The sequence below is a fragment of the Pseudozyma flocculosa genome (assembly GCF_000417875.1).
Source record: "Pseudozyma flocculosa PF-1 unplaced genomic scaffold scaffold00005, whole genome shotgun sequence".
Classification (NCBI taxonomy): domain Eukaryota; kingdom Fungi; phylum Basidiomycota; class Ustilaginomycetes; order Ustilaginales; family Ustilaginaceae; genus Pseudozyma; species Pseudozyma flocculosa.
The window spans coordinates 186,635-204,820 of record NW_006920873.1 but is presented as its reverse complement, the minus strand read 5'-3'; the positions used below and the strand labels follow the sequence as shown (position 1 = coordinate 204,820).

Genomic DNA, 18,186 nt, shown 5'->3' with positions numbered 1-18,186 from the left:
GGCGAGTCGGACGCCGAGTCGGACATGTCGGCTTCGACGGCCAGGCAGGGCTCAGACGTCGACGATGCGGCCACGCCTCGCACGCGGAAGCAGGCCCGAACGCGTGGCGATGCCGCCGGCGGCAAGGGCGCCGCGCAGCCGACCGAGAGCGAGGTGCCGCTGCTGCTGCGGGCCAAGGCGGACAAGGTCGAGTCGAGCAAGCTGCCGACGCCTCCGCTGACGAGCCACAACGACGAGGCCAACGCGGCGGGCGCGGGCGACGGCGTCGACGAGCTCAACGGACTCGACCTCGAGAGCCTGGACCTGCAGGACAAGGAGATTCCGCCGAGCAAGCTCGAGAAGCTGGAAAAGATTGGCTCCGGCGGCTTCAAGGACGTCTACGTCGGGCGCTACCGGATCTCCAAGACGCGCGTCAACCGGGTGGCCATCGCCGACATCCGCGACCAGCTGACCGAGATGGACATCAAGGAGCTGAGCCTGCTGCGCGATCTGCGCCACGAAAACATTGTGCGGTTCATTGGCGTCAGCATCCCCGACGACCCGCGCACCAGCGTTCCGTGCATGATTGTCAGCGAGCTGTGCGTCAACGGCGACCTGTTCGACTACATCCGCAACACGGCGCCGCCGAGCGACGACGAGGTGTTCCGCATCCTGCTCGAGACGGCGCGCGGGCTCGAGTACCTGCACACGCGGACGCCGGCCATTATCCACCGCGACTGCAAGTCGACCAACGTGCTCATCACGCGCAACCGGACGGCCAAGATCAACGACTTTGGGCTGGCCAAGGTCAAGAACACGCAGCGGTCGATGATGCGCTCGCTGGTGGGCACCGTCAACTGGCAGGCGGCGGAGCTGTGGGTGCCCAAGCCGCACTACAACGAAAAGGTCGACGTGTGGAGCGCGGCCATGACTTTTTGGGAGACGCTCCAGTGGCACCAGGCCGAGAAAAAGTACCCGTTCCAGGGCATGAACGAGCACCAGATCTACCAGGACGTCGGGCAGAAGCGGATCCGGCCCTATACGGGCGCCATCCGGCGCCAGTTTGGCGGCGAGATTGTCGACCTGCTCGACGCCATGTGGCACCACTCGGCAAAGGAGCGGCCGTCGATGACGCAGGTGTGCGAGCGCCTCGAGGAGCTCGTGAGGATCAAGAGGGCCCAGCTGGGCGGCAAGAGGTCGTAGCGCGGGCCGGGCCGGGCCGGGCCGGCAAGAGGCGTCGTCGGTCGCCGTTCGAAGATCGTTGGAGTCGAGGGAAGAAGAGAATTGCAGGGCACGCAGAATCGCACCGACTCAAAGCATCACCACCATTATTATAGGCAGTCGGCCGAAGAGGATCCGGCGCCTCTAGCCGATCTCGCCTCCAGAAAGCGACCAACGACATAGCCCCCGCACAGACAGACAACCATTCGACCACTGACATAGCATAGAAGCATCTTCCCCTTGAAATTCTCGCTGTTCCCTTCCCGGCACGCATCCCCCTGTACCCCTATCCGCATCCCTCGCCCGTCTCCACCATGTGGAACCATATCGCTCGAAAGGGATCCTAATTCATTCTGGCGCGACCCTACGGGGCCAGGGTGTCCTGTGCAAGGCGTGCCAATTCGTCGAGATCTCGTACGACGATCTGCAACGGAACGAGGGCGAGGGTTAGGGCGAGGTGTTTTGTCAGCTGGCGGGCGGGGGAGCGGGGGCTGGATGCGCGGGCACAGGAGCTACCGACGTCGATGTAATCTGGCACGGTGCCGTCGTGCGGTAGCGAGTCTTCGGTGGGTCGGCCCGAGACAAAGATGGTTGTCATCCTGTTTCGCTTTGCTGCTTCCAGGTCGAAGAGCTGTGGTCGAGATGGGTTGGATCGAATCGTCGGGATGGAAGGGAGAAGGAGACGCGTGGTCAGGTCGCTGCGAGTAGGCCATCGAGCTGGGGCAGGGGCAGGGTGTACTGGCGCACATGGGCGGCGACGAGGGCGCCACGCTGAGGTGTCTGGTCGAGGTGCATGAGTCTGAGGGCGGAGGTGTACATGCGGTCATCCGGCTTGAATGATCCGAGGGTATCTGCGGTGAGGATAAAGTGCCAGGGGAGACGGGCGCTGCGAGCCATGTCGACCATGAGGGCGAGGTTGCCGTTGGTGAGGGTGCCGATGGCGAAGTGGGCGGCGAGACGGCGGAGGGCGTGTACCGAGTCGGGCCAGGGCGTGAGGGTGTGCCAGCGCTGGTTGAGGTGCTGCCTCGTCGTTGCGTCCCAGGCGTCTGCGAGGGCGAGGGAGAGGCTGGCGAGACGATCGGCGTCGAGTGAAGGAGGGCGGGAGGACGAGGGCGGAGGCGGAGGGAGGCGGTGGATGAGACGGTCCAAGGTATCGAGGTGGATCTGGTCGACGGTGATTCCGTGCGGATTGCCGGTGTGGGATAGTTGGCGGGTGGTGACCATGTATCCCCTGCGCCAGTGCCGCGTGAACTCGTCCCAGTCGTAGTCGTCGAGCAGCTGTTGCTGGTCGAGGGGGGAGCGGCACGGGTGGGCGCGCAGTGTGGCGCGGCAGGCGTCCGAGATCGAGGACTGCCAGTCGACGACGGTGCCGAACACGTCGTGGTACAGCACGCTCACGTTGCGCAGGGACATGGTCGTGGAGGGAGAGAAGATTCAAAGGTGGGGTCGAGATGGTGGTGGTGCGAGGAATGAGGACGAGGACGAGGAGGACGAGGAGGACGAGGAGGACGCCCCGCCCCATCCGGCTGTCGGGCCAAAAGCGCATCCGCCCACCCGACCTGGCAACCTCCACTTGGGCAGCGCTGGCTGCACGTGCCCCTCATTTTCCCTTCGGAGCTGAGGCAGGCAGCGGGGCAGCGGCGCAGCGAGGCCAGCCAAAGAGAGGGCCACGCAGGGCAAAAAGACCGACGTCGAACAGAGGGCCTCCTGGCAGCGCAGCCAGCCAGCCGCGGTGGCGAGCCATCGCAACTCGACCCCGATTCTCTCGCAATCGCTCCCTGCCACCACCACCACCACTACCACCACCGCGCCGCACCGGCCACCGCCACCGCACAACAACCACACGCCAATCCAACACCGTCGCAGCCACCTTCACAGCCTGGCCGAATAGCGCATCCCCTCGGCGCCTCCCACTCGTCCGCGCACCGCTCGACATCCCCACGAGCGCCTGTGGCGACGCACCGCTGCTGCTCGCCTTCGCCAACCCCTGCCCGCTTAATCACATCTCCGCTACAGCACACATCTTCTATTCGTCGCATTCGCCAGTCTCGCACATCGCATCTGCTCACGCCACGCACTCGCACCTGCCCCGCATCCCAACCGCTTCCTTGGCACTCGCACGACTACAACTCCCTTCCCCGCGCCTCATCCCCCTAGACTGCCCTGCCTTGTCCCCTCGTCTTCTACCGTCCTTCTGCATGAGCGCACTCGGACATACCATGGCCTCCATGCCCACCAATGGTAGCAACAAGCCAAACCCAAATCCCGCACGCCAGGCCCAACAAAACCAGCACAGAGCTCCCCGCAACAACACCAACCATGGCGACACCCGCGCCACCCAGGCAGCCACCGCCAAGCGCGGCGGCGCACAGAGCATGAACCACCTCCTCTCCTTCACCCTGCCCCCGCGCGCTCGCCCTCCCGCCCCCGTCTCGCGCCGCTCAAGGCGCGCCGGCGCAGGCGTCCCCTTCAACAAGGAGCGCTACATCAACGCCCAGTACCGCTTCCTCGTCAAGCCCACCGGCGACTACACCGCCTACTTTGCCGACTCGGACATCTACCTACACTGGCCCGACATCCTCCAGGTCCTCATCCCCACCACGTCGGCCCTCTCGGGCGCGAGCGCAGCCGCCCTGCCCCAGCAAGACCAGCCCTTACCGGGCACCCACGAGGGCGCTGCCTGCCCCATCTGCCTATCGCCCCCGACCGCGCCCCGCATGACAAAGTGCGGACACGTCTTCTGCTACCCCTGCATCCTCCATTATCTCACCCTCGCCGACGGCAACGCCGCTGGTGGTTCGACGGGCGGCAACGCTCCGAGCCACAAGTGGCGCCGCTGCCCCATCTGCTGGGACGCCGTCTACGCGCGCGACCTCAAGGCCGTCAAGTGGTGGGATCCCCGCGCAGTGGCGCAGCAGCATCAGGCAGAGGTGCACGAGGAGCAACAGCGGCTAGAGGCGCTGCGCTCGAGTCGGCAGCCGCAGGATTCGGCCACGAGCGGCGGCGGTGCCGTCGGTGATGCTGCCGTAGCCTCGACGTCCGCTGCAGCACACGCGGCGACCGGTTCGCGGCAAGAGGTGCTCGCCCTCAGGCTCATCGAACGGCCGCACCTAACCACACTCGCCCTGCCTCAGTCGTCGACCTGGCCCACGTCCAACCTCGACCACCCGCTCATCCCGCTCCACTCGGCACCGTGGCACTTCCAGCCGGACGTCATGGGCTTTGCCAAGTTTATGCTCGCCTCGCCCGACCTGCTCATCGAGTCGCTGACTGGCGACCTGGTCCACCTCGAAAACGAGCTCGAGACGCTCAAGGGCTTTGGCGCCGACGAGGTCAGCCTCGAATTTGTCCGCCTCGCAGAGAGGAAAGTCAAGGAGCAGATCGTCAAGGTGCAGACCGAGCTCGACACAGCGTTCGTCCGCAGCACAATTGGCCAGATTAAAAACGATCTCAAGGACCACGAGGCCGTCGAGTCGGGCAGGATCTCGAAGCTCGACGAACAGCTCAGCCGCAGGCAGAGAAAGAAGCTCGAACGCAGCCACACGGCCGACGACGGCCCCTCCGCCGAGGCTGAGGGCGCTGCGGGCGCAGGAAACGCCGTCGCCGTCGAACCGGCCGCGTCTGGCTCCCAGGCCAACACGTCTGGCTCCCAGGCCAACACGTCTGGCTCCCAGGCCAACACCGACGACAACGATCGCGGGGACGGCGCGCCCGAGACAGCCGAAGGCGCCGAGGAGTTCCTGGCGATCAGATCGCAGGCGTACGGCGGCAGCTACCAGAATGCCTCTCCCGCGCCTGCGCCCAACGCCGCCAACACGGCCGCAGTCTCCGCCGAGTCAGACGGTCAGTCGTCGACAAAGGGCGACCAGCGCACCTCGGCCCGGCCGCACCACCACCAGCGCAAGAATGTCAACCCGCCGGCGCCGAGCTCGTCGAGCTACCTCTTCTTCCAGGCAGCATCTGGCCAAAACATCTTTCTGCATCCGCTCGACATCAAGATTGTGCTGTCGCACTTTGGCTCCTACGCTGCTCTGCCGCGAGACCTGTCGGTCAAGGTGCAGGGCGCCGACGAGGGGAGCATGAACGACGAGCTGCGGCGCCGCTGCCGCTACCTGAGCCACATCCCCATGGCGACCGACGTCGTTTTTGTCGAGATCGACTGGGAGAACATGGACCTGGTGAGCAAGGCCACGCTGCGGCCGTATGAGCAGGCGCTGCGGCAGAGGAGGACCAAGCGCCGGGACAAGCAGCGCCGCGAGGACCGTGCCAAGACCAAGGCCGAGGAGGCCGAGTCCGGCTCGCGGTTCGGCGGCGGCTCGTCGAGCGGCGGCGCCGGCGGCGCTTCGGCCCAGAGGCATCGGATCGATGCGGCCGGCTTTGGTAGCGAGGCCAACTTCCCCTCGGACGGCCTGTCGAGGAGCTACGGCAGCAGCAGCTTTGCGAGCGGGCACGAAGACGGAGTCAGCGCTGCCGGGCTGTCAACGAGCCCGCACGTGGGCACCTCGCCATCGTTCCGCGAGGCGGCTCTGTGGGGCGCCGAGCGCGACTTTCCGATTCACCCGGGAGCGTCGCAGATCGAGGACTTTCCGGACTCGCTGGGCGCGAGCGCACGGCCACCGCGGTCGGATCGTTCGCCGCACTCGGGCGCCACGGCGGGTGCCAGTGCTATCAGCGGCGGCGGCGGGGGCGGCGCCAAAAAGACGGTGTGGGGCACGCCGGCGGCGCGCAATGCGTTTGACCGTGCGCTGCGCGGTGGTCACGACGAGTCGGGGCTATGGGACGACGACATCGAGGACGCGTGGCACGAGCTCGAGGAGGACTTTATACTGGGCTCGACGTCGTCGGGGCGGAGGCCCAACGGTGCGGTCAAGGAGGGTAGGGGTCTGAACCGGCAGGCGGCCTCGTCGAAGAAGGCTTCGGTCGCGGGGCCGGGCACGGTGAGCGGCAGTTCGACGCCGAGGGGCGTGTGGGCAGGCGGTAGACCGGGGACGGGCAACGGTGATGCAGCGCCGAGCGATACGGCATCCGGTGCGCAGACGCCGGCGAGCGCGGGTGGCGGGTCGTCGTCGACGTCGTCGAGGAAGAAGAACAACAAGAAGAAGCTGGTGCTGACGAGCGGCGGCGGGCGGGGTACGTGGTAGGTGGGTCCGCCTGCGATGGCCACCGTGTCGGTGGCGGTTGCCCTTGCAATGGATGGAGAGCACACCGTCGTCGTCGTGGTTGTTGCCATCATCGTCGTGAAGGGGGAGTCGGCCGCGACCTGTCTGTGAGCCTGAGCCTGAGCCTGAGCCTGAGCCTGAGCCTCCACTTGGCCATTTTTGGGTGCGGCGGTGCGGGCTTGGCCTGGTCTCTGGCAGGCCGTGTTGATTTTGATGGGGGCGCGCCAGACCAACACTTTCCAGTGCGCGCGGCCTGGCCTGCCACCACCACCATCCTGACCACCGCACCGCTCACCTACCGTCCAGCAACTGCGGGCACGCAACAACAACAACCCGAGTCGCCCGCCATGATACCACACTGACCTCGCCTCGGTCCACGCGCTGCTCTTTGCCTGCCTGCCTGCTTCCATCTCTATCCCTCAGCTTACCCTGCCAGCATGGGCATCCCGGGCCTCTGGGCAGAGCTCGAGCCCGCCGCCGTCGACGTGCCCCTCCCGAAGCTGGCCTACGACGCTCTCCAGGCCAACCGCAACCACCTCCGCTCCCTCCGCATCGGCATCGATGCCTCCCTCTGGCTCTTCCACAGCCAGCAGAGTACCGGCGGCTCCAACCCTTTCCTCCGCATCCTCTTTTTCCGCCTCGCACGCCTCCTCTCCCTCCCCGTCCTGCCCCTCTTTGTCTTTGATGGACCCAACCGACCCGCCTGGAAGCGCGGCAAACACGTCGCGGGGCGGCAGAGGGCCATCGAGCGCGACTTCATCACCGTCATCCATGCCTTTGGCTTCCAGCACCGCGTCGCCCCCGGCGAGGCAGAGGCCGAACTCGCCTGGCTCAACGAGCAGGACCTCGTCGATGCCGTCATGACCGACGACGTAGACGCCCTCGTCTTTGGCGCAAAGACCGTGATACGCAAGTGAGTCGCGCCGCCGTCTGCCCAGCCGGCAGGGCTCGCGGTCCGTCATCGTGGCCCTGACTGACATCCGTGCCTCGCGCCCCATTCCTCCTTTCTCTAGCTGGGGAAAGAAGCTGTCCGGAACCATTGCCAGGGCCAAGCGCGCGCAGCAGCTGCAGGAGAGCACCGCAGACCGCTCTTTGTCGTCGGACGACGGAGACAACCCCTTTGCGACCGCAGGCCAGCCAGTCGGCTCGTCGCAGGCAGCGGCGGTCAGCAGCGACACGCTCAAGGTCACGGGCTCGCTCAAGGACCACGTCGTGACTGTGTACAAGGACTGGGACATCCACAACATGCCCGAGCTCTCCGTCAGCCGCGACGGCCTCATCCTCGTCGCGCTGCTGGCGGGCGGCGACTACGACGGGCAGGGCCTGCTGCGGTGCGGCGTCAAGATCGCCCTCGCCCTCGCCCAGGCCGGCTTCGGAGACCGGCTGGTCGCCGCATTCCGGCGCAGCTACCGCTCCCTCGACGTGTCGGCCCGGTGCGAGCGCTTCGAGGCGTTTCTGGCCGAGTGGTGCCGCGAGGTGCGCGACGAGCTCCGCACCGACTCGCGCGGCTTTCTCGGCAGGAGGCAGCCCCGGCTCGCCGCTGGCCTGACCGATTTCGCGAGCACCGAGACGCTGCGCCGTGTGCTGGCCTACTATGTCTGGCCGCTCACGACTGGGTCCACTCCGTCTCGCCAAGCTTCGTCCTCGTCGTCGTCGTCGTCGTCCTCGTCGTCGTCGTCGTCGAGACCGGCCGCAGTGGGTGCGGGTGCAGGTCCGGCTGCCGACGGCGCCGATGAGCTGCCGGTGCTGCGGTGGCAGGCGCCCAACGTCGAGAGCCTGGTCCGGTGCGCCCAGCGCTTCTTTGAGTGGAGCCCAGCCACGGTGCTGGCCCGATTCCGCTCGACGATCTGGAGCGGCCTCGTGTTTCGCCAGCTGAGGCAGGAGGTGCTCGAGCGTGACGGCGACGACAAGCATGGCCCGTGGGCCGAGCTGGTAGAGAGTCCCGCCAGCAAGGCGGTCCGCCAGGCGGTCCGGGAGAGCGGCGGCGGTGGCGCTGGCAGCGGCGGCAAGGCGAAAACAGCGATGGCCACCGCCACAGCCACGGCCACGGCGACGACAGCGGCAAGTCGGGTTCTGGGTCCCGTCAGCCCCGCTCCAAAGAGGAGCAAGCCGCTGCACGAGAGCCCGCAGGCGACGCGCATCACCGACTTTTTCGCAAAGGCGAGCCTGTCGTCGCCATCGTCGTCGGGCAGGATCGCCAGGGGTGCGTGCAGCGATGGCCCATCACCGCCGACGAGACTGTCGAGCCGGGACGACTCGAGCGCCGACGCTGCTCCACCGCCACGGCAGCCCGGCGACATCGACATCGTCTCGATCAGCCGACGACGTCGCAACGTCGCGCTCGGCGAGCACGTCGAATGCCGCGCGCTCGTCGACGTGTCGCCCATGGTCGAGCTGGCGGAAAAGTGGATCGACGAGTCGGTCGGGCGCGAACGCGGCGCTGTGCCAGCTAGCGACGAGCAGGGCGTCGAGCGAGGCAGCGAGGCAGAGGGCGATGAGAGAGACCACGACGGCGAGACGGGCCCGACCAGGAAGCCGGTGGATCCTCGCGAGCCGCTCCTGCTCTGGATCGTCGAGAGCCTGTTGGAACGAGGGCGGAGCGGACAGGCGGCTCTGGCCGAGTTTCGTCGCAAGACGGCGGCGGTGGAGCGGGAAAAGGCGGCAAAGGCGCGGTCGAAGGCGCGCTCGAAGGCCGGTGCCGATACGATGGCCGAGCCGGGGCGGGTATCGCGACGTGGTCAGCCGCCGTCGTCGCAGCCGCAGGTGCCGGGGCAGGGGCAGGGGCAGCAGCGGACGATCCGAGAGTTTATGAAGGCCAACAAGGGCAAGGCCACGTTGCAGCAGCGGCGAGGGGAAGACGCGACGTCGTCGTTGCCCTCGAGGGGTAAGGTGGAACAGCAGCAGGCAAGGGGGATCGGATTGCTACAACAGCTGGACCGGCTACAGGGTCGAGAAGGCGGCATCCCCGTCGGATCAAGCTCGACGCGTCGTTCCCCGCCCGCACCCTCATCACCGCCCTTGCCTTTGTCGTTCGGACCTACGCCGACGGTCGATGTCCCCGCGGTCGGGGATACGAGTACGGATTCGATCGAATTCATCGGCATGACACAGCGTCCCTCTGCCCCTCCCATCTTCATCCCCACCCCGGTCCCGGCCGTCGCGGCATCATCATGGAGCGATCAAGACGACGACGATGTAGGACGCACCGCCACCTGGGGCATCGACACGTCACCCTCAAAACGACGGACGGGCGCAGGCGAATACGGTCCCTCCTCCTCCTCCTCCTCCTCCTCCTCCTCCTCCTCCTCTTCGTTATCTTCATCCTCATCAGCGGCGGCGGCGGTGGTGGAGGGAGGAGGTATGGGGCAGAAGACGGGCAAACCGTCGAAACCGAAACCGAGTCCGAGTCCGAGGAAATCAAGACGGACTCGACCTCCCCCTCCCTCGCCTCCTCCGGCCGCACTGGCGAAACCGAACGGCGCCTCCGAACCGATGCCGATCCGCGCACCGAGACTGGACAAACCATCTTCCAGGCTCCTCGATCCACTCATCAACACCGATAGCGAAAGCGCATCCGGAGACGAAGACGAAGACGGGTCAAAGGACTTCCGGCAAACGGCTAGACGTCTCTTTTCCTCTCCACCCGCACCCGCATACGCACTCGCACCGACGACGACGACGACGACGACGATGAGGCAGAAGATCCGACCGAGAGTCAGCGCGGCTATCACCATCAGCGATGATAGCGAGTGAGGCGCGAGGTAGCCTTGGATGTCGTCTCGTTTGTCTCTGTAGACGTGTGAGGGGGACGGGAATATAGTACATGATATCGACTGGGCTGGGACCGGTTATGAACAGAGACGGAGGGAGCGTGTGCGGAGAGCGTATGCGGGCGAGCGTGCGAACTTGGTCCGACGGGGCGCCGAAAGGCATTGGCACCAGACGACGGGAGAATGTCGCGACACAGGCAGCGAGCGCCTGGCGCGGGTGCCTCGATCTTGCTGGCTGCCTTGCGGGGCTTGCAGCTCGCCATCTTGCTTGCTGGGTTGCTTGCGACCTTGCTGGCTCTATCTTGCTTTGCTGGCAGGCTGGTCTGCCGAGTGGCTCGGCAGGCTGGCACGGCGAGGGATGGGTGGCAGCGCCCCGCGCCACATCACCTCTTGCCGCCCTTCTTGGACTTGCCGCCCTTGGGCGCCCGCGCCTTCTTCCAGCGCGACCGTGCGTTTTCTCTTGGTCCCGACGTGCTAATCTTCTTGGGTGCTGCAGCAGAGCCAAAGCAGAGCCGCGCGCGGGAGGGTATGTGTGTGTGTCAGCGGGGCAAGATGCATCAAGGTGCTGCGGCTGGTGTGGCGGCCGAGACGAGGGGAAGCGCTGCCGCATCCAACGTGGCGTCGCAGGTGCGATGACCCGTTCCCCCTGTCCTCCCCGCCTCGTCGGACTCGTCACCGAGGAGCCAGGACAGGTCGACTGCCCGGCTGCGCGACTCGGGTGCCTCGGCGTGGATCCCGTCTGGATCGACGAGGCCCAGCAGGAAGCACTCGAGTTCCTCTTTCCCCTGCTGCAACCCTCCTCCCTGGCCATCTCCGCAGTCACCCCGTCCGAACCCGGCATGCCGCCTGGACAGAGGATCAAGATACCAACCTTGTGCGGTCTCGTCGATCTGCATCTCTCCATCCGCCGTCGCCGCCGCCGTCTCGTCTGCGCCGGCCGCCTTTTTCGCGGCGGCAGCCTCGATGTCGGCGACCGAGTACACCTCCATCTTGGGCTTGGCCAGCCCGGCCTGGAGCCGGCTGGTGATGGCGTTCATCCGCGCCGCCTCGATGACGCGGTAGTCGGACTTTTCATCGCGCCGCTTGGCGTTGCGGTGGGCCAGCTTGGCGCTGGAGCGCAGTCCCTTGGCCATGGTCGCGGAGGGTTGTGGTGGTGGTGCAGAATATGTGTGTGTGTGTGTGTGTGTGTGTGTGTGTGTGCGCGCGCGCGAAGCCGTGTATGAGTCTGTGTGTGAAGCTGTGTTTGGAGCTCTGTGTGAAGCTGTGAGCGTGTGTGAATGGGTGTGTGCTTTGGGTCGCGGGAGGTGGTGCTGTGCTGTTGGTGGTGGTGGTGGTGAGGGTGGCGGGCGAGCGAGGCCTGGTCTCGAGGCTGGCTCAGCCAACCAAGCCAGGTTGGAAAAATTCGCCCAGCGCCGCCCTGGGCCAGCGGCGAGGCCAGGCACCTGCAGGAAGCCAAAAAATTTCGCGGCGGCCAGCAAGCAAGCTAGGGTCCGCCCGCCGATCCTTGCTGCCAGCTTGTTGCCCAGAATTGCTCTGCCTCCCGATTTTAATTTAATCGGGCGGCTCAACCGCGCTGCCAGGCCAGGCCACCGACCGGCTCAAACCTGGACCGGAGAGGCGCCGAGTGGACCCCGGCCAAAGTCGACCCCAAAGCTTCCTCGGCTTCCCCGCACTTTGACCCCAGGAGTGCCGCTCTCGTCCCCGGCCCCCAGCCAAGCATCACCACCGACACCAACACCTCTGCCACCACCACCGCAATCGCCACCTGCCACGCTCCTGCCTTCGTAATAGAATTGACGCTCTCCGCTGCTCCTTCGACCGCGTCCGCCACGCCACGCCACGCCACGCCGCGACCATGAGGCAGACCAAGCTGCACATCCCGCTCAGCCTGGGCGGGACCACGATCAACATTGTCGGTGTCCTCGCGCAGCGCGACCAGCCGCCGCACCCCGAGCACGCCGCAGAGGCCACCATCGTCGATCCGCGCGTCAACGTCAACTACCCCTCGGAACCCGCACCGGTGCGATCGACGACCGAGGGCAGGAAGGTGGCCCTCATCCTCCACGGCGTGCTGGCGCACAAGGACCAGACCTACCACCGCCTCCTCGCCGCCTCGCTGCCCATCGACTCGTTCCGCTTCGACTTCCGCGCAAACGCAGAGACGCCCGGGCCCTGGAACATGGCCTCGTTCGACCTCGACCTCCAGGACATGCGCGCCTGCATCGACTACCTCACCGACCGCCTCGGCTACACGGTCGAGGTCATCATCGCGCACAGCAGGGGCGCACTCGACGGCTTCAAGTTCCTCGCGACGCAGTGCAACGACGCGGTCGAACCCAGAAAGAGGGTGCCCTACTACGTCGCCCTCGGTGCTCGTTGGAGGATGAAGGTGAGAAGCGCCCGCGCCGTGGCCAGACGCACTTGCCCCCGCCCTTGCTACAGACGGCGACACGAGGCTGACGGACCCATCTCATCTTTGGCCCCCTTGCCTCGCCGCGTCGCTGCAGAAAATCCACGGTGAGCGCTTCCGCCTCTATTCCCAACCTGGCCCCGGACACGCTCTGACGCTCGCTCCCTTGCGGCTTGCCATCCCTTTGGACCCCCGCAGACCGCGACCCGCTCTACCAGCCCGCCTTTGCCGCCGAGGGCTTCTACCGCTGGAAGGTCAAGGTGGCGGGCCAGAAGCGCGAGGTGCACATCTACCCAAAGGACGTCGAGGACTTTGCCGTGTGGCCCATTGAGAAATACGTGGCCGAATTCCCGACGAAGACGGATGTGTGCGTAGCATTGCGCTGCGTTGCGGTGGCCGGTTCCCTCGCCTCTGATGACGCGCTGACGTCCTCGTCCCTATCTCTCTGCTTACCCACCTCACTCGACCCGTCTCGACGGCGCCACCCTTGATCCCTTGTAGCCTGCTCGTCTCGGGAACGGCAGACGAGACGGTGCCCGTGTCGGACTCGGCCTACTACATCAACGCCCTGACGGGTCCGCACCGTCGTCCCGGCTCGGCCTCGCTGCGCCTCATCGACGACGCAAACCACAACTTCAAGGGACACTACGACGAGCTCGTCGACATCATCGTAACCTGGCTCCAGTCCCGCCTCGACCTCTCGCGCCAAGGTACGGCGGCCGCAGGCGGTATCCGCGACCACGACCTCCGCGCCGAAACGACGTTGCAGAAGAGCTGGGAGTCTTCGTCGTCGTCGGCGTCGTCGTCGTCCGTACCCGGCTCCGTCAGTGCAGGCCGGAGCGCCGTGGCCAAAGGCAAATTGTAGATACCCCCCTGCCTCGCATCCCCCCCCCCCCATCCCCCCTTCTCATTGCCTCGCCTGCGTCGACGAAATAGACGATGAAGCCCAGACTTGCCCGCCTGCCCGCCTGCCCACTTGCCCACTTGCCCGTAACGAAAGCCATAGAATTACACGGAGCCAGGCTGTAGCATCAGCCTTGTAAACACGACAACGGAACCTACACCCGCTCCTCTCTATATACCCGTCCCTCTGTCTCTCTAACGGTCCATCTCTCTCCGTCGTTCCTCGGGGCCGGTCCCTACCTCAACTGGTGCAGACGACGACACCATCGACGACCTCGCCGTCGACCTCTGCGACGCCGGCCTTGTCCTCGTCGAGCATCTCGACCGACGCCGCGGTGGCCTGTCTCGCGCGCTTCTTGCCCGTGGTGATGAGGAGCAGCCCTGCGGCCTTGACGCTGTGGACGAGGTTGGGGACGTGGTCGAGCAGCGCCACCTCGACCATGATACCCAGCAGGTTGTTGGACTTGGCGAAGCGCACCGCCTCGCTGATGCTCTCGCGGCGCGGGTCCGTCTCCTGCCGCGCCGTCGGCTCCAGCTGCCCGCGCAGGCTCGCCTCGCCCGAGATGCCGCAGTGCGAGCCGAAAAAGACCGGGTCTGTGTTGGGGCAGATCAGGACAGATCAGGCAGAGGGTCAGCGTCTCGAGGCTGGCCGAGGCTAAAGCGGGCGGGAAAGAGGTGGTGGACCCCAGCGCGGACTCACAGTTGGGCTGCTTCCAGTTGAGCGCGGTGCACACCGTCGGACTCGTGCTTGAAAAGAGGATCTTGCGGCTCTGCTCCTTGTTGGTCGTGGCGGCGGCGTAGACGGTGTGCAGGATCGTGTCGACAAAGGCGTTGACCTCCATCTTGGGCATCCCCGGCTTCTGCCGGACCTCGGCCGTGGATGGGTACATGACCTCGATGTCGACACCGATCGAGACGGGCAGGATCTGAAAGGACAGTGGGAAGAAGGGGGGGCACGTCGAGCGTCGCAGTCAGTTGAAGAAGCCCCAGCGAATTCAACCTAGGCGGCGGCGGCGGCGGCGGCGCGACTCACCTCGAACAGCTTCTCGAGCGGCGCCACGCGGCCCTTGAGCGCCGTCTTCCAGTCGTCCCACGACGCGCGCTCGCCCTGCGCAGCGTCCCAGTCGAGCAGCGTGCCGGTGGACTGGGCGAGCGACACAAACTCGGCAGCAGTGACGCTGCCGACGTAGACCTCGAGCCCTTTGAGCGGCAGGAAGCTGTGCGGCCAGGCGACAGCGACGCCGTCCCTCGTGACCTGCACCACAACGCGCAGGTACTCGCCCGATATCGACGAGCCGGTGACGAGCGTGGGTTGCGCAGGTGCGGCCAGGATCGGCGTCGCAAGCTGGGAGGCCGCGGCGGCGTTGGCCGACTCGCCGGGCGTCGAGGCGGCAAAGTGCTGGCCCAGGATCGACGATGCGCCGACGCCGCTGTTGGGCGTCATCCGCGTCGGGCCGACGCCGACGCCGGCGGCCGCGCCGCCCGACGACGTGCTCGGCAGCATGCTCTTCCAGTATGTCTCGACACGCCCGCCAATCTCGAGCTGGACGCTGTCAAAGGGCTTGACAAAGTCGAGCTCGAACGAGACCTCGCCGACCACCTTGAGGTAGACGTCCTGCAGCGGCAGCACGAACCGCTTGCGGTCCGTCATGCCCTCAAACGAGCTCGGCAGCGCCACGGCCTTGCCAATCACCTTGGACCCAAACGTCGGCATGAGCTCCCACTCGACCGAAAACGTCTCGAGGCTGTCGACCTGGAACGAGAACACCTCGCGCTCGTCGGCGAGCGGCAGCACCACATTGTGCGGGATGGCCGAGTTCGACTCGCCCGGCCGCGACGTCATGACCAGCTTCAGCGACGACGTCGAAAACTGCTCGGGCCGGTTCGGGTCCTGCTGCTTGTAGAGGCGCACCGAGTTGTTCGACAGCGAGATCGAAACCAGGATGCGCTTGTCCAGGTAGTTGTGGCCGTAGGTGCGGAACGGGATGATGGGCGGGGGCAGCGAGAGCGAGGGGATGCCGTCCATCTCGCCGTCGAGGTCGAGCTCGTCCATGGGCTCGTCGGCGCTGTTGGCCCTGGACTTGGCGGCCACACCCTTGGCCGCCGCCTTGGCCGCCTTGGCCGCCTCGTCCGCGGCGGCCTCGTCGGGTCCTGCCCTCTGCGCCGCGTCGAGCAATAGCAGCAGGCATGCGATCTTGCCGTTCCAGGCGGCGTAGAAGGCGGCACTCCTGTCCTTCTCATCGACCAGGCCGACACGGCAGCCGGCATCGATGAGCACCTCGAGGCACTCGACGTGGCCGTTCTCGGCGGCAAAGAAGACGGGCGTCCACTGCGTGCCCTTTTCCGGCGCATCCAGGTCCGCCCCGGACTCGACGAGCAGCCGGAGGCAGGCCGTGTGGCCCGCCCGGGCGGCGAGCGCCTGTGGATAGAGGCCCTCGGCGTTGGACGCGATCCTGGCGCCCTTTTGCAGCAGAAGGCGGGTGATGTCGGCGTGGCCGCCGGAGCATGCGAGGCAGAGCGGGATCAGGTCGGTCGTGTCGCGTGGCTCGACGCTGGCGCCGTGGTCGAGCAGGATCCGGACGGCTTCGGTCTTGCCATTCATCACGGCCAGCACCAGCGGCGAGAAGCCGTCGAGGTCGTAGGTGGCCGCCGTCACCGAGGGCAGCGACAGCAGGTGGGCGCAGACGTCGGTGTGGCCGGTCATTGCCGCGTACGAGAGGGCGGTGCGGCCGTAGATGTCCTGTCTCGCCACATCGACGCCGTTGTCGACGCAGGCCCTGACCAGCTGGAGCTTGCCCGCCAGCGCGGCCTCGTGCAGGCAGGTGCGGGAGCTGATGTCGTCGACGAAGCCATAGTCGGCGAGGCCCTGGGCGAGCGCCGCCTCGACGGCGGGCGGCGGCGACTCGAGCAGCGCCCGCCAGACGATGCGCGAGACGCTGGTCGCGTCCTCGTTCTGGGCGGCGATGCGGACCATCTCGGCGGCGGGCCCGACCCGGCCGGCCTTGATGGCCTCGGCCAGGTTGGCCTCGAGCTCGGCGAGGGCGTCAAAGTCCTGGCTCTGGGCCGCGGCAAAGTCGAGCTTCTTGTCGGCGCTCAGGTCACCGCTGGCCGGGCTCGTGGCGTCGGCCCAGCCGCGCCCGTGCGAGAGGTTCTCGAGCTCGAGGAGGTTGGCGGCGGCGATGTCGCTCAGCTCGGCGATGAACTCGCGGTTGAAGCAGGGCTGCACCTCGACCTGCCGCGCCAGGTAGAGCTCCTTGGTCTGCGACTTGGAGCGCTTATCCCACTTCTTGAGGATCTTGCGGAAACCCGTGGCGTTGATCTCGATGAACTGCTGCAGCTTGCTGAGGTCCTTTTCAAAGTAGCGGAAGCCCTCGTAGAGCGCCACGTACGAGGGCGAGTCCTTGGAGAGCTTGGCCGAGTTGCGCGCCTGGAAGATGAGGCGCTTCTTGTCGATGAGCGTCTTGAGGCGCGACTTGAGCTCGGCCTCCTTTTGGAGGTAGAAGGTGTTGATCTTCTCGAGCTCGCGCTCCAGCTTGAAGAAGAAGGCGGCCTTGTGGATCTGCAGCTCATCGGAACCCTCGATCTTGGGCAGCAGCTGCGGCTGGGCGGGCGAGTCGGCGCGCTCGCCGTTGGCGCCGTAGTCGGGCCGCACTCCCGTGGCAAAGAGGGCGGCATCGGCGAGGCGTCCCTTTTCGAGCGAGTTGATGATCTGTGCGCAATCGCGGCGGCGGGCGGGCAGCGGTGGTCAGCGGGGGATATCGTCCAGCTCATTGTCGCAACCATCACCGGCGCGCCTCGGCGGCGGCCTCACCTTTTTGAGGAACTTGTAGTCGAGGTAGAAGGCGCCCCAGCCAGAGATCTGCTGGCTGAGGATGTGCTTTCCGAACTTCATCGCGGCGGCTCAGTCGAGGGTGGGCGAGCTGAGCGGGCCTCTGCCGGAACAAAAGTCGCCGCGACGAGCGCTCGTCTCGCAGGCCAGCTTGGCCGTTTGCAGCGACAGTCACAGCAGAGTTCCTCGGCCTGGGTCTATCCGCGTCGTCAAAGGCAAGCAGGAGCTGCGCTGCCGACAAAGGGGGGATGACGAGCGCCGGGCCGCCGTATAAGAAGGCTGTGGGACTGCGCTTGGGGAGCGGTGGAGGAATCGCAAGCGGGCAGGGACGGCGAGGGAGCGATGCTGGCTGGTGGAGTGACGATGTGCGATGGTGGCTGAGCTGAGCTGAGCCAGGCAGCCCCGTGTAGAGAGTGAGGATGGCGCAGCAACGACGAGGTGCTGGAGGCAGGTGGGCAGACGGGGTCTGTGGAAGAGAGGTGGTGCTGGAGGTAACAGACGAAGGCCGAGAATCGAGCTCGGGAAGAAACCAGGGCGTCGAGTGGAGAGCTCGGTGGAGCCCGTCGCCTCGCAAGGGCCTCCTGGCAAGGGCGAGGGCCCGAGGGGAGGCTAGGATGGCGGGTGCAACGCCCCACGAGCAGGCAGGTCAACCTTCCGGGAAAGCGACCCAGGCGGGAGAGGGCAAGGGGGCGCAGCGAGAGGGCGAGGGGGCGCAGCGGCAGCCGTCCTCTGAAAGACGGACAGACGGACAGACAGACAGACAGACGAGGGCCCGCGTCGAATGCCGCCAAATCCAACAGGAAAATCGAAGCACGCCCCCCCCCCCNCNCNCNCCCCCCCACGACGACGACGACGACGACGACGACGACGACGCACGACGACGACGACGCGACCGCCGACCGCCGACGCGCGCGC

General features: G+C 66.5%; 6 protein-coding genes across 6 annotated transcripts in view; 3 read left to right on the top strand and 3 right to left on the bottom strand.

The window, feature by feature from the left end:
- PFL1_06944 (uncharacterized protein) overlaps window positions 1–1,182 on the top strand; it is a gene marked incomplete at both ends in the record, with an annotated part of 4,282 nt that extends 3,100 nt beyond the window's left edge. The window contains one exon of the mRNA XM_007879665.1: window positions 45–1,182. Coding sequence (XP_007877856.1) covers window positions 45–1,182 — 1,138 coding nt within the window. The remainder of the gene's footprint in view (window positions 1–44) is intronic.
- A 382-nt stretch (window positions 1,183–1,564) lies between these two features.
- Window positions 1,565–2,613, bottom strand: PFL1_01899 (uncharacterized protein; the record flags this gene model as incomplete). The annotated part of the gene is made up of 3 exons (XM_007879411.1): window positions 1,565–1,624; window positions 1,721–1,831; window positions 1,948–2,613. 3 exons carry the CDS (start codon window positions 2,611–2,613, stop codon window positions 1,565–1,567), a joined length of 837 nt encoding a protein of 278 aa, XP_007877602.1.
- Window positions 2,614–3,419: 806 nt separating this feature from the next.
- PFL1_01898 (uncharacterized protein) lies at window positions 3,420–9,558 on the top strand (the record flags this gene model as incomplete). Its single annotated transcript, XM_007879410.1, has 4 exons — window positions 3,420–6,330; window positions 6,783–7,272; window positions 7,373–9,243; window positions 9,536–9,558. 4 exons carry the CDS (start codon window positions 3,420–3,422, stop codon window positions 9,556–9,558), a joined length of 5,295 nt encoding a protein of 1,764 aa, XP_007877601.1.
- A 954-nt stretch (window positions 9,559–10,512) lies between these two features.
- Window positions 10,513–11,262, bottom strand: PFL1_01897 (uncharacterized protein; the record flags this gene model as incomplete). Its single annotated transcript, XM_007879409.1, has 2 exons — window positions 10,513–10,619; window positions 11,001–11,262. The coding sequence occupies 2 exons, from the start codon at window positions 11,260–11,262 to the stop codon at window positions 10,513–10,515; spliced, it is 369 nt and encodes a 122-aa protein (XP_007877600.1).
- A 722-nt stretch (window positions 11,263–11,984) lies between these two features.
- On the top strand, window positions 11,985–13,404 carry PFL1_01896 (uncharacterized protein; the record flags this gene model as incomplete). The annotated part of the gene is made up of 4 exons (XM_007879408.1): window positions 11,985–12,518; window positions 12,637–12,646; window positions 12,738–12,906; window positions 13,041–13,404. The coding sequence occupies 4 exons, from the start codon at window positions 11,985–11,987 to the stop codon at window positions 13,402–13,404; spliced, it is 1,077 nt and encodes a 358-aa protein (XP_007877599.1).
- Window positions 13,405–13,683: 279 nt separating this feature from the next.
- On the bottom strand, window positions 13,684–17,334 carry PFL1_01895 (uncharacterized protein; the record flags this gene model as incomplete). Its single annotated transcript, XM_007879407.1, has 4 exons — window positions 13,684–14,036; window positions 14,143–14,368; window positions 14,476–17,151; window positions 17,254–17,334. 4 exons carry the CDS (start codon window positions 17,332–17,334, stop codon window positions 13,684–13,686), a joined length of 3,336 nt encoding a protein of 1,111 aa, XP_007877598.1.
- Window positions 17,335–18,186: the final 852 nt, after the last annotated feature.